Raw genomic sequence first — 14,342 nt, forward strand, 5'->3', positions numbered from 1 at the left:
CTGCGAGTTAAATACTTGGAAAGTGTTTACTCTGAGACATCTTCCACAGTGTGACAAAACCTTGACTGCAGAAAGCCAGAGCTTATCCTGCACTCCGAGGGAAAGGCTGTCAGCTCAGACACAGCCCAGGAGACTGAGCTATAAATGGAGTGAAGATTGCCACCAGTGTGAAATCCAGTGTGAAGCATTACACTCCCATAAAGCAGCGTGCTTCAAAGCCTAGCCCTTCATCAAGCCTCAGCTATAATTTGACAACAAATGGTCCTCTCTGAGGGTACCAGTGCCTTTGCAAGGGAATGCATTTTCACAAGATCAGCCTGCACTAAGAGGCTGGCATTACCACCTTGGTATGAAAAGCAGATTATTCACAGGGCATGCAAAACAAATTGCTGCAGAGAAGTCCCAGACCCCACAGTAAATACAAGGGAAAACATAACATCAACTTCATTTGGATAAACCAGCTGGGGAGGGGGAAGAAAACCAGGATGTTTAGCTGGTAAAAAATGAGAGAAATATAAATTGAGCACAATAGAAAGAGGAGTTCCAAGCAAGGGAGTCAGAGTGGAGCAAGCCTGTTTAAAATGGACGATAAAAGAGGGGTTTTGTACCCATCTGAAAGGAAAACATCATCCAGGCAGTCCCTGAGCTCAGACAACAGCCTGGCTTTGCCTTCCTGCAGAAATTCTTACTCATGCCAATACCTGGTTTATATGATGGATAACATACCCAAGCTGCTGCTGCCTTTGAAGGCTACAGAAGCACATTTCAGATGGAAAGGACCTCTGAGAAAACTGAGTCCAACCATCAACCCAACGCCACTGTGCCCACTAAGCCATGTCCCAAAGTTCCATGTCTGCAGAGGTTTTGAACACCTCCAGGGGTGAGGGCTCCTACCCTCACCCCGATCCAACCAGCCCATGGAAGATGGTCCTTTCCCCAGATGCCAGTGCACCCAATTCTTTTCAACACTGCAACAATTAAGATCAGCACTGGCACACAGAAGTCCACCTGTCCCCAAGTCACCAACCCACCCTTGAGCCTCCACTCCCAGCTCTGTCAGCTCCTTGCACACAGGAAAGGACTGGGTGCCCAAAAGGCCTTGTGATGGAGTGCTGCTGTGCTCAGCATCAAGGCTGGCATTCCATTGAGACTTTCTTTCTTCCTTCTCTTTCTTTTTTTGGTGGTGTTTCTGCATTTCCTGTGGGAAGCACAGGACTTTCCCCTCAGGAGGCATCCCTGACTGTTGCCATCAATCTCTATTTCACCCTTTCCTTTTTTAACTCTGGCAGCTATTTCGTGTTCTTTCATCTCTTTGTGTTCTCAGCACTGTAACTGGGAGAGGCAGAAAGCCATGGGATTCTGCACACATCTATTTCTGCATCTGTCCTACCTCTATTTTTGACCTGGCTTCACTGTGCCACTGCTTGACATCCCACAGAGCATTTAACACAACCTTAGAGAGCTCAAGGCTCGTGTTGAAAAATGTTTCCAAGAGCATACATCAGCTTTCCAGGAACGCTGCAGCTCTCTGTGAGAGACTCCAAACAACTCAGCTTCTGCAGAAACCCTTCTTGGGCTGACTCAAACCTCAGAGCTGCACTGGAGGCTCCCAGCCTTATCTTACTAGGTATGGAACCTCTAATATCCAAACCACTGCCAGCCAAACCCTTCTCTTTCCTTCACTGAGACCTATTTAATAAATGTTTCTAAAGATCTGAGGGCTGGGGGTCAAGAGGGAGGGGACAGGGACAGGCTCTGCTCAGCTGCACCCTCTGACAGGACAAGGAGCAATAGGTATAAACTCCAGCACAGGAGGTTCCACCTCAACATCAGGAGGAACTTCTGCACTGTGAGGGTCACAGAGCACTGGAACAGGCTCCCCAGAGAGGTTGTGGACTCTCCTTCTCTGGAGACATTCAAGCCCCATGTGGATGCATTCCTGTGTGCTGGGTTCTATGGTGCTGCTCTGGCAGGGAGGTTGGACTCAATCTCTGGAGGTCCCTTCCAGCCCCTAACACCCTGTGATCCTATACATCCCATGAGTGAAAAGCACTGGTCACATCCTGCCCAAGCATGTACCCTCCTAGAAGAAGCCCTGCTGTAGACAGTCTGGGGACACAGGTTTTAGTGGATGCAGAGCACAAAGTCAGCAGCAAGGCAAGTAAGATAATGCTGCTCAGTGGCCATACAGCCCACAGAGCCCAGGGCAGCTTCTCATACTCAGTGCAGACCTCCACTCAAGTTTTACATCTCTCTAATAGCTGGGAGCAGCCCCTTGACACTCAGGAGGGACTGGGTTTGGAAGAGAATGATGGGCACAGACACCACAAAGGCTCAGGCCTCTGCAGGGTCCAGTGGCTGCAGACAGACCAGCTGGTATCAGGAACAAGAGAAACCTGTTTAATGAAGGGGTAATCAACTCCAGAACAATTAACAGATGGGTCCAAACCCATCAGAATCTCACAATGCAATTTTCCAAATCCTATTTCCATTCTCACAGGTCTTTAACAAGACCAAATGCTTCCTCCAGTTATAATCCAGCCCAGGCAGGAATTAGGCTCAATTCTGTAATCTGCACCATGGAGAGGTTCCGACAGTGTGAGCATATAAACCCCTTCCAGGGTTATGATCTGTGACCTACAAAACTGAGCTGGAGATGACTGCACAAATGTTAAGTCCACAGAAACCCCAATCTGTCTTTTCACACCCCCTTGGTCTAATTCATCTCCTCAATTTATTCCAGTCCCTGCCCTTGCTCCCTGAAGAGGACCCTGGTGCAGGACCAGGGACCATGTCACAGACTGAATTGAGAAGGGGTCTCCCAAGGGCTGGATCATCTGCTGACCCCTTTCAGCAACTACAAGGGGAGCTACAGGGATAGGAGGATCCAACCAGCAGGCTGACCACCACTGGGAATTTCACTCACAAGCAATAACCCAAAATCATTCTCCTAAGTCCCAGTCTGGCTGCAACAGGAGTTCAAAATGTCAGCACTTGAGTTCTGAGGCGCTTGCACTGCTCTCTGCTCACACCATGCCCCTTGAGCTGCCTCTTCAGCTCCATGGCATTATCCTCTTGGGTACTTCACCAGAATTGTGGAAGACAGGGCAACCCACTCAATGACTCAATTTGGGTGTAAAACCCAAAACACAAACCAATTTCCACCCTTCCCAAACACCTCAAACACCTTTAGGGGATAAGCCAATGAGCTCTGCATGACCTGCACCTACTGCTCTGACCACAGAGCTCCTGCCTGAGATCACAACTAACTCCAGGATGCTGGAGATGAGCTGAGCTTCCTCCAGTTGTTCAGTTTGGGCTCAGTTACAAGGTGGTTCTTGGCCAGGCTGCAAAATAAACTCTGAAGAGGAGTAGCTGTGGCAATTGCTGCCTACCTGGCAGCTGGCAAGGCTGGTTTACAGACTGCTTGACAAAACCAGGCCAAACCATGCAGAAACCTACTGCACTGAGCTCAGCAGTTAGGTGTCATCAGCTCCCTACCTCCTTTGCTACTCAACACTTCAAACCAGCCTAAGGAACCCCCAGGTGATTTGCTGCACCCCTCCTCAGGCAGGCCCAGGTTCCAGGCACGGAATGCACCCAACTTCAAAGGGCAACAGGAATAAACAGCTTCTGAAAAGGGGCTTGAAACTCTGAGGCAAAACCACTTACTGCCCAGGCTGCTACTAATACACACACAGGGAGGGGGGAAAGGGAAAAAAGGCCTTGTGATCAAAGGGTGAAAGAGAAGGGCTGGGAGTTTTTCAAGCTCTGTCCTACATTCTGGGCTGTAATTACCTTACCAGAGCACAATTCCCAGTTTTCCAATTTGTTTGCTACTGCACAGGCAAGGCTGAGCATCTGAGGTCCTGCTCCTTGCCACTCTCCAGAGGAACAACAAAACAACAAACCAACAGATAAATAACAGCAGCAAATTCTTTTCATACCGATTAAAGACCCAACTGGTTACAACCCAGCTTAAAAAAAGTCACTAATGTAAAGCTTTGGGGGTTTTTCCCTACAGACAGGAGAAACAATGATGAGTTTAGCAGAGGGGTTTGAAAGAAACAGCAAAGGGGAAGGCAGGGTGGTGAGAATGCACCACAGAACCTTCGTGTAAAACGTGGGCAGCTGAGAGCTCGCTCTCTCTGCCATCCTGCCTACACCAACCTCATCCTGTTTCCACCTTCAAATGCCCGCTGCCACCTGAAACAGGTTAATGTTACCCAGGTTCAAGTGACAAACAGGCTGTGCCACACCCTGGCGCCCCTTCAGCTTCCATTAAGTAACGTGGCACAGAAACAGCACAAAGTCCTCGCGTCCTGCCGGCAGCTTGGTAGATGTAAGTCTTTAGGCTTGCTGCCCTTTCTCGGTGCTGCCTTTCTCTTTCCAGACATGATTTCCCCTAAACTTGAGAAGCATTCTGCAGGGATTTAAGAAAAACTCCTGCATGGCTCCCCCAATGAGTAAACAAACAGAATATTCACCAGGCTGGCTGGCACTTCGCGGAGACACTTGCAGCCGGCAAAACCACAAGTGCTGACCTCAATCACTCTGATCTAATTACAGCAAATGGGTTAGGACAGCAATTTTACCCCAAACCAACTAATATCCTCCTGCTTTGAGAGACCTGTTCTGCTTATCTGACAATAAAATGCACATTTGAAGACGTTCACAGGCACAGTTCCAACCCAAATAAATACTTCTGCTAACGAGGGGAAAACCTTGGGTTCAAAACGCAACTGGCAGGGCGCAGGGCGCGCGTTGGAAGGGCTGAGCCTAGCGGGTGAGCAGATTGCCCAACATCAAATTAAGGGGGGGAAAAAAATGATGAAATAATCAAGAAATCCCTGTGCAAGCACAAACCATCACATACACACATCTCTGCATAATTATAGAGCCATACAGGAACTCTGACTCGAAGCCTAGCAACAGTATCCAAGCCTTAGTTACTCCGCTAATCAGCTACCCCAACTCGCACGCCGGCTCCCAGGGCTTCATCTTCCCAAAGCAAAGAGCAGATGAAAATAAACCAGAAAGGGATCCTGTCACTGCTAGCTGCAGAGCTGCCGAAGGACAAGAGGCACAACACAAAACAAACCTTGTTCACTCGAAGAAGAACAACCCATGTCATTTAATCCATCTGAAAATGCATCTCAGCACAAAGAACCAAAGGCAGGGGGAAAAAAGAGAGCGGTTTAAAAATAGGTTATCCAAGGCAAAGGATTATCAGCCTGCAACATGCTTAATATCTGCATATCTGTGTCTAATGAAAGCTCCAGTCTCACATTTATGATTGATTTTTTGTACCTCCATCCCATGGAAGCCACAGCAAATTCTGTGCAGCAAATGCTTCCTAGATCTGCTGTGCTCATTTACTCGCAGACAGCTGCAGGCTGGATGAAAACAAGCAGGGATTAACTTTTCTATTCATCACAGCTTTTAATCCATCACTTTCTCTTTACTTTCAAATAAATAAATGCAGAAAGTTGAAGAAGCTATGCATGTGCTAGAGCCAGTTGAAATAAAAGAGCTTTTTAAAGGGCCATTATTATTATTATTGCAGTTGTTGTTGTTGTTTTAAAGCTGTGGAACTGCTGTGCTGTCCACCAGAGGCTGTGCTGTCCACCCTCCTCAAAGCAGGAGAGAAGATGGAACACCACCCACTGAGCTGCAAGATACCAAAGTAAGTGGCAATTCTAATAACCTGCTTTGATGATGTTGTTATTCCTCAAGGAAAGAAAGGAAAAAGACTAATTTGGGGCATGATGAATTGAAATAACCTGAGAAGCTGGACCAAGGATTTCACAGTGCTCACCAAAAGAAGTTTCCCTGTGCCCTGGGGTAGGAGGTTTGCTTGCTGCCTGGAAAACAGGAGTTTCATTTGTTTCAAGCAGAGCTCCTGTGTAAATGACATGGCAATTTCCATTCACCTTTCCAATGTGCCAAGAACACCAAAGGGATCCCTTGATGGCAGGAACCTCATAAAAGAGATAAATACAATGAAATCTGGATCTTGGTTTTAATCCTTTGCTAATATCCCTTTATTTCCCCTCTCCTCCTCTGTATCCTTTACCTTTTATGTTTGATTTGCTCTCACAGAGCTGCAGCAGCCCTGTCTGAAAGGACAGCTGCGAGGTGTCTTTTATTGCACTAGGCCATGGGGAATCATTTGCAGGGCTTTGGGTTTTCCCCCTCTGTTTCTGGAAATGGCAGCACCAATTACATAAATAATCACAACTGAAACCCAGGTATCTGTGCCAAATGCTTTTCATGCCACTTTTTCAACACACTGGCCACCCCACACCCCCCCACCCCAGGCAACTGATGGACTACCTGAGATGAAGACCAGCTGGCAACTGATGGTGGGAAAAGGAGGAAGGTAAGGAAGAGGTAACTTGCTGAGAGAAGGAAGAAGTTCTTCCCCATGAGGATGGTGAGACACTGGACCAGGTTGCCCATGGAGGTGGTGAAAGCCTCTCTGGAGGCTTTTAAGGCCAGGCTGGATGTGGCTCTGAGCAACCTGATCTAGTGTGAGGAGTCCCTGGCCATGGCAGGGGGTTGGAACTGGCTGATCCTTGAGGTCCCTTCCAACCCTAGCAACTCTATGATTCTGAGAACATGTGTGAGACACAATGTTGAACATGGAGAACAGGTCCAACTTGTCTGCAGGGTGGAAGAGCAACCAGATTTTTCTGCTGGGATGGTGGCTATGCAGAAGCAGGATCTAGAGTTTGCTGGGAGATGTGGGGGGCTCACAGCCAAAGAGAAACAAAACTGCTTAGTGCAGCCTTGCCTCAACACTTATGCACTGCAGAGTCAGCAGGTGTGGATTCCAGGGCTCCTCCTCTCATTTCATCATGGGCTTTCTCTGTGACATTATCCAAGAGACAGCAAGATGCACCCACCCAGGAGCAGGGGGTGAGAGCAGCCAGGCTTTCTCCAAACTGGAGAAACAAGGTGCAGGACCCTTGTGATGTGTGCTCTATACCACTGTGGTACAGGCTCCTCTGCTGCTCCACCAGCTCTGATCCCTCCTGCTTCTGAAGCCCTCAGTGGCCTTCACCTGTCCTGAAACACATTCAGCTTAGCCATCTGAGTGGCCTCTCCAGCCCAGTGTCACAGAGCTGGGAAACTTCACTGCCAAAATCTCCTCTGTGTTCTTTTGTACAGATGATCAGGTAGAGAGCCCAGTGCACCTCCACCTTCTGGTCTGGATACAGATTTCAATCCATTTTCCTTCAACAGAAGGGAAGCTCAGACTTAACCTCTCTGCCTGAACTGAGCAAGTATGCTCACACCAGCCCCAAGCAGATGGTTTGATTTGGCAAGGTCTGGGTGAGATAACCAGACACCACACACCTCTCATATTCTGATGTCAGATCACTCCATGGTCATTATTTTTGCCTTTTTCATTGTTCCTGCCCTTCTTTGCTCTAAAATAGCTATTTTTGTGGGTTTTTTCCCTTTTTTAAGAGGTGTGGAGACATGATTGCTGTTGAGAAGCTAATTTTCTACACTCCCAGTTCTTCAGCATTTCAACACATCTGTCTGGCCTAAGTGCTTTATAATTAAACAAAAAAGCAAAGGAAAATCTCTGTGGGGTTGGATCTGCAGGAGAAAGATTTGGTAGTTCTGCTGTAGAGGAGAATTCCCTACTTCTGGAGGCTTCTCTGGTCATTTTCCACCTGAGCTGCTTCTCCATCAGCTTCAACAGCAGAGACAGTCCTAGCACTACAGCCTGGCACAGATCCAAACCAAGAGAGAAGAAAAGGAAAAACCCTTCCTCTAAGACATGCAATTCAGCCTCTTCTCAGCTGAGCAATCCCAGGCTCTGCGTACAGCTTACAGCAGCGTTCCCCTCTGAATGCCAAAGGAGGATAATTGGCAGGCAAAGGTGGAGGAGATCAGAAGTGACAGACCCAGCACTCAAGCCTGCCTCTTGGTTTACAGGGAGCTGGTGGAGCGCAGTGTGCTGAGCTGGGGGATCCCTGCTGCACCCTCACCCCTGTGCTGCACCAGCAGTGGCACCCCTGAGCTGTGCCCCCTGCCACCCAGCACCACAGCTCGCTCAGGCCACACAGGGCACAGGACCATCAGGCACAAGCACTCCACTGCTGCTGCTAGAGCCCTGGAATTGCAGTCTTGGCAAGAGGACTTGAAACAGCTTTGTGACTACTGACAAGCTGGAAGACACCCACACAATGCCTCCTGCGTTGCCAGTACAAGTGACTTCCTGCCACAGGAGTCTGGGACAACAGCACCAGCTAAGAATAACGTTCATTAGCACATGGCAAACCAGATGGGCACAGGCACTGTAGGTCCTCACCATGTAAGATTAGAGGCTGCAAGTCAATCCTCCCCCACCTGGAGTCCTGTGTCCAGCTCTGGAGCCCCCAGCACAAGGAGGCCAGGGACCCGTTGGAGAGGTGTGCCAGCCCAGCCCTCTGCTGGCTGGAAGCAATGTGTGTGGCAGGGCAGGGCTGGCAGCCCCTCATGACCCTTGTCTCAAACGAGGTGTGACACTGCCTGCTCTGAACAGACAGGGGGCTGGTTGTGATGGCCTTCAGCAGCCCTTGTGGAGAGCTGCTGGCCTGGCAGAAGGGTTTAGCAATGAAAAGAGGTAACAGGAGTTTCCCTCTTAAAACCACTACAACAGCACCATGGGAAGACCAACAGCAGCCCTCTGGGCACACCTCCCCCTGCACACCTCTCCTGGTGATTTGGAGAGACTACCCCCACCAAAAGGCTGTAAAAGGAGCACCACTCCCAGGGTCCAGCTGTTGAATCTACCACAGAAAACCCTGCTTGGCTATACACCCACCACTGAAGGTCTTGGACTAATCCTGTGAATCTAGAACACCTCCAGGGATGGGGACTCCACCACCTCCCTGGGTAGCCTGTTCCAATCCCTGACCACTCCTGCAGCAAAGAGGTTTTTCCCTAATCTCCAACCTGAACCTCCCCTGGCACAATTTCAGGCCCTTTCCTCTCCTGGTGTGACCTGAGACGAGGGAGAAGAGCCCAACCCCCACCTCGCTCCAGCCTTTCAGGGAGCTGTAGAGAGCAGTGAGGTCTCTCCTCAGCCTCCTCTACTGCAGAATAAAGAACCCCAGTTCCCTCAGCTGCTCCTCACCAGCCCTGTTCTCTATCCCCTTCCCCAGCTTCGTTGTCCTAGCAGGGAATTATTGCCACCCTCTTGGGGAAAACCCTTCCCAACTCGGTGAACTTTCCTGCAGAACTTCCAGGCACTGTGTGCTCACTTTTCTCAGAGCACACTCTGCAAACTGTGGTGCTTCCAACTCTCACAGTGCCACCAGAATCCACATCACCAGGCAGAGTTTCTCACTCTATCCCTGCAGATGAGACGCAGCCAGGAAGAGAGATGGAAGGGAAGCCTTAATCCAGAGCAACTCTTTCACAGTCCTAACTTTTATGTGAGCTGGCTTAGTTTTCCAAGTAAATTAAGTGCTGCCCAGGCACAGGTTCACATCCCTGAGCTGGGTCAGTGCAGGCACCTACACAGCACCCCCATGCCCCCCACTCCAAAAGCAATACCTCCTAAGGCTCAGCTCCAGCATGTTTCTGAGGAACTGCAATTAGCTTGAATTCAACAGCTTCACTGCCTGCTCATTAAACTGTGTGAGAAATCACTTTTGCCAACCCCCTTTTTATTTGGTTGGCAAAAGACTGTAGGTAAAAAGAGCTTTTCAAGCACCTGAAGGCTGTTTTTTGTCAGGGGCCCTTGATGCCTTCCCCCAGCACCACGCAGCACAGGCAGTGAGAGGAGATGGTTGCATGGATATGGATGGGCACATTCTGCCATCTCTTCACTTCACTGTGGAGAAGCAATTCCCTCCCACCCTCTTCTGACCAGTGCTTGAGAGCTGGTTTAGGCTGATCCCAACCCAGAGAGCTACAAGAGCCAACCTGGCTCTGCCAGGCATGTGGATCTGTAGTTAATCTGTTGAACACTCTCTCATTTACACTCACAAAGCATCTCCTGCTTGCTTGCATTATCAAATTCTCATTTTTAAAGCATACTTTAGAAACATTTCAGCTCCCCCCCCCACACACTCTTTCATAGCAAAGTTCCTTTGAAATCCCCCCTGGGACAATGGTGCCCTCAGCCCTGGGGGCAGAGCTGCCACAGGAGCACATGGAACAGCTTGCCAAGTCCTGGGCTGAGCACACACAGCCCCTTTGCAGTGTCTGGAAAGATTTTGCTTACCAATATCAGCTTCCCTGTGGTTCTTGATATATTCAGCAAGCTCAAAGTTTCCTGCTATTATAGCCACCTAAAGGATTGAAGAAAACAGCTCCAATTACTGTGTTGTCATCACTTAGCCAGCAGGGAGACGTGCAGGTGACTTCACTGACACACTCCATACACGTTTTCATCTCAGCACTCAGTAAGTGATCATTCCTCATTTCATCACTCCCTAAGCAGGGAAAGGTGCAGGTGATACTCCTGGCAAGCTTCACACACACCTATTTGCATTTTCACACAGCAGAGGAACTTTACACAAGGCTGAGGAATGATCTCTGGAGCCACTGCAGCTGCTGGAGCCATTGTAGCCCTGCCAGGCCCCCATCCCCCGGGAGTGCTGTGAGCGAGGATGCCTCAGGAGACTGCTGGCAGAGCTGGCAGCTTTTGACACTAAACACAGCACCCCCAAAGCTCTGGGAGCTGTGAGGATGTGTGGGGAGTGCTCCAGGAGCAGACTCAGACACGCCAAGGATATCATTTCCCTGGAATTGCCCCTGCCTCTCTACTTACCTGAAGAAAGAGCACAGATCCTAGGGATGAAGAATAATGCAAAGGAAGCTTAAAGTGCTGAAACGGTCTCAGGAGGTGTGTGGAGCACAGTTAGTGTCAGCAAGAGCTTTTAATGACCTTATTTCTGCACTCACCCCAGGAAACTGAAAGGATTTTATTTACTATTAACCAAAACAATCTAATACAGAAATCCCTCAACACCAAAGACTCTGCCTGCAAGGAGCAAGCCTCAGGCAGAAGATCTTCGACTGTTATGTATTTAATACTTTCCAAACCTGCTTCTAACGGCAGGCTCAGAGCAGGCTTAAACCATGCATCATGAGCATCCCAGCCCTGTCACCTAGGAAGGCAACAACGACCTCCTGCGCTGTCCCTTCAGCACCCGAGGCTTACACAATGCCTCCTCCTGCTGTCAGCACGTCTCATGCAGGGCTCGCAGTGCACTGCCTTCCCACACATCCCACCGCAGCACTGGCAGAAGGCTGACTGCAGGGTGGTGTTATGGAGACTAAGGGCACAGGTGCAGTGCCTTGGAAAAGAGAGGTCACTGCTACACTCCTGAAGAAAGCCAGAGGGGCCTGTGGTCACTCAGATTCTCTCTCTCACTTTTCTCCCTTCTGCAGTCCTCCTGGGGACTTCATTTCAGGTCTTTTTGTAGACCCCCATCCTTCCAGCCATTCCTCACGAATCCTTTCTGTGTGCAGGCTTGGCAATCCTCGGGGAAGGACACAGATTTAAACAAAGGGCTTCAAGCACAGTGAAGTTACTTCTGGTTTATCTTTGGGCCAAGCACTAGCTGGTCTCAAGAGAGACAGGTGGGTTTGGTTTAGGCTGTGAACTTTGCTGGCCAGCAAGCTAGAAGCAAGGCTTCAGAGCCATCATTCCCTCTTAATTACAACACAGCAGCAGAATAACTTTGGTAAATTACCAAGGAAAGTTTAAATCAACCAACCCAGCACATCACTCAGCACATTTATACCCTGAATCCAGCTCTTCTCCCTCAGTTTTTGGGTTGGGAGGCTTCTTCCCACCACCCCCCCAATACTCATCAGGTTCTGTCTTTTATTCTTGGCAAATTGTTAAATTGTTTCTTGGTTCATTAAAAATTTCTACCCAACACAAAGGCTAAGTACAGTCATTGTCTTTGCTTTTCATCTCAGTCTATTGTTGATCTCAACCTTTTCTTTTCCATCTATTCACAGCAGAAATCCTGTTCCACATCTGCACAGCACCTAGCAGTTCCAATCAACACACACTTCATCCTTCTGGGGGTTTAAATCAATCAATCAATTCTTAGGAGGCAGCCATGAGCATGGCATGTGCAGCAGCAGCACTTTGGTCCTCCAGTAATTAAGCTGCACAGACTATCACCACACTTCCTGATGAAGACCCTGCCGTTGTTTCCTCGTTAGAGCATGAGAGGAAGGAAATGTTTTGCTTTGGGCACCTCTCAGTTGTGTTTTGTCAAACATGATGGATTCTGGGGGGCACTGGAATGAATCAATAACACTGATGAGCTGCAGCCTGCTCCTGCAGCTGCACAAAGTGTCTCTTCTCAGAGACATCACAGGCTCATGGAGTTGTTTTGGCTGACAAAGACCTTCAAGACCATCAAGTCCGACACTGCAAAGTTAGCTGCTAAACCACCTCCCTCAGCACCACATTGCCTCAGCTCTGAAACCCCCCCAGGGATGGGGACTTCACCACTGCCCTGAGCAGCCTGGGCCAGGCCTTGACAACCTTTTTAGAAATGAAATTTCTCCTAATGTTCGACTTAAACCTCCCCTGGAGCAACCTGGGGGCATCTCCTCTTGCCCTCAGCTAGAAGGCTTCTGCAAGCCACAGCATCTGCAAAGATCAGGGAGGCCAGGGACAGACTGGGGCAGAGCCGCCCCAGCACCAACAGAGACAACTGCCCATCTGAAAATCACTATTTTAACCACTGCTAAGGAAACCTTTATTCCAGGAACTGCTCCTGAAAGGAACTGCTGCTCAGCACAGAGCACCCAGTGGAACCTGGCCCCCAGCCTCCAGAGTGTAACTCCTGATTCCTCCTGGCAAAGGCCACTATGGAAGTCACAGCAGAGCTGTTCAAATTACATCTCTTGAAGCACATATTCTGCACCCTGGCTTGGTTCTGGTTGCTAAAAACAGCACTTGTGTGTAGGTCTGGGGCTTCTAAGTAAGCATCAATACCCCTCTGCAATGTTAGCCCTAATTAGCTTTGGAGCCCTAATTAAAAGTGGCACTTGGCATTCAGCAGCGCCAGGCAGCTTGCTAGACAGCAGCCATGGTACTCAAAGGAAAGAATTTTTGATAGAGAATAGACTTCAAAGCTCAAGTATAAACAGGCTGTTCAAGAGCTAACCACATTGCATGACTGGGGGGAAAAAAAAAAGAGACATTGCCAGGTAGCCAGGAGACAGCTCTGCAGAGAGCTGCTCCTGGATCAGCCACCAGACCCAGCCAGCCCAAGGTACCATTCCCCTCCATTGCATTTACTTCAGCTGCCTAAAAACAGCAAGTCAAATCCTCCCAGCAGAACTAAAGGAGAAGTATGTTAAGATCTAAAGAAAGCAGGGAGAAGTTAAAGAGTACAAATATTTCTTGGCATGAGACCAATGTACTTCGCTCGGATTTGAGGGGTAAGGAGTGTGGGAGAAAGTGAAGCCAGGGAAAAATTGGAAAGACAAAATCATACTCATTCAGTTCCTCCAGTCACAAACTACATAGCACAGCAAGCACAGCCTCTTCTCCACCAGGATGTGTCTGGAAGCTAAAGCATAGCCTGCTCAAATCCAGTGAGGAGCGTGAAGGCAGCAGGACAAGTGAATGGTCTGCACAGGATGGTGGCAAATCTCCACCCAGTTAAGATGAAAACAAAAGCAGAAGCTGACTGAGGTTCTGTGTTTGCAGTACACTCCTGTGGAGCTTGCAAATCAAGTACTCAGGTAGCATCACAGAGCCAGAGAAGGCACTGGGTTGGAAGGGATCTCTACAGGTCATCTAGTCCAAGCCCCCTGCAGTCAGCAGGGACATCCCCAGCTAGATCAGGTTGCCCAGGGCCCATGAGGATCACAGAATGGCAGGTTGGAAGGGACCCCAAGGATCACCTGGTCCAACCTTTCTAGGTAATAATGGAGTTGAATATTACCTCCCCCAGCACCCTGGCAAGCTGAGTCTTCAAACTGGCCAAGGTATCTTTACATCAACACCAGGGATTGGCTCTCTCCACCCTTCACATGGGATCTAAAATCATTTTCGTGGTTCCAGATAGCCACAGTTTGCTTTTCAGGAGGTTCTGGAGGCAAGTGCTGGATTTCTGTGGTGATGGCAGGCAGGAAGCTTTTGTTTGGGCTTGGGTTGTTGTTGTTTTGGTTTCCCCCCCACCCCCCACCCCGATCACAAGGCATCTCTTCTTGGCAGTGAGAAAGCAGCACAGCCTGCAAAGCTACAGTGAAAAGTCTCCTCCCATTCCAGCAGGAACTGGATTCATCATCCCAATGCATCCCATGCATGTTTGCAGACATGTGAGATTACCATGAAAGGCTGCAGGAGCACT

At 49.1% G+C, this 14,342-nt stretch overlaps 1 protein-coding gene across 4 annotated transcripts in view; it reads right to left on the reverse strand.

Annotated features, from left to right (window-relative positions):
- Nucleotides 1–14,342, reverse strand: part of SHANK2 (SH3 and multiple ankyrin repeat domains 2) — a 294,358-nt gene that overhangs the window by 213,406 nt on the left and 66,610 nt on the right. For all 4 annotated transcript variants that reach the window (XM_068148423.1, XM_068148424.1, XM_068148422.1 and 1 more), the window contains one exon: nucleotides 10,232–10,298. In XM_068148423.1, the coding sequence (XP_068004524.1) occupies nucleotides 10,232–10,298 (67 nt within the window). The remainder of the gene's footprint in view (nucleotides 1–10,231; nucleotides 10,299–14,342) is intronic.

Source organism: Melanerpes formicivorus, unplaced genomic scaffold (genome assembly GCF_026170545.1).
Source record: "Melanerpes formicivorus ecotype bairdi unplaced genomic scaffold, bMelFor1.0.p_v2 SCAF_16, whole genome shotgun sequence".
Taxonomy (NCBI): Eukaryota; Metazoa; Chordata; class Aves; order Piciformes; family Picidae; genus Melanerpes; species Melanerpes formicivorus.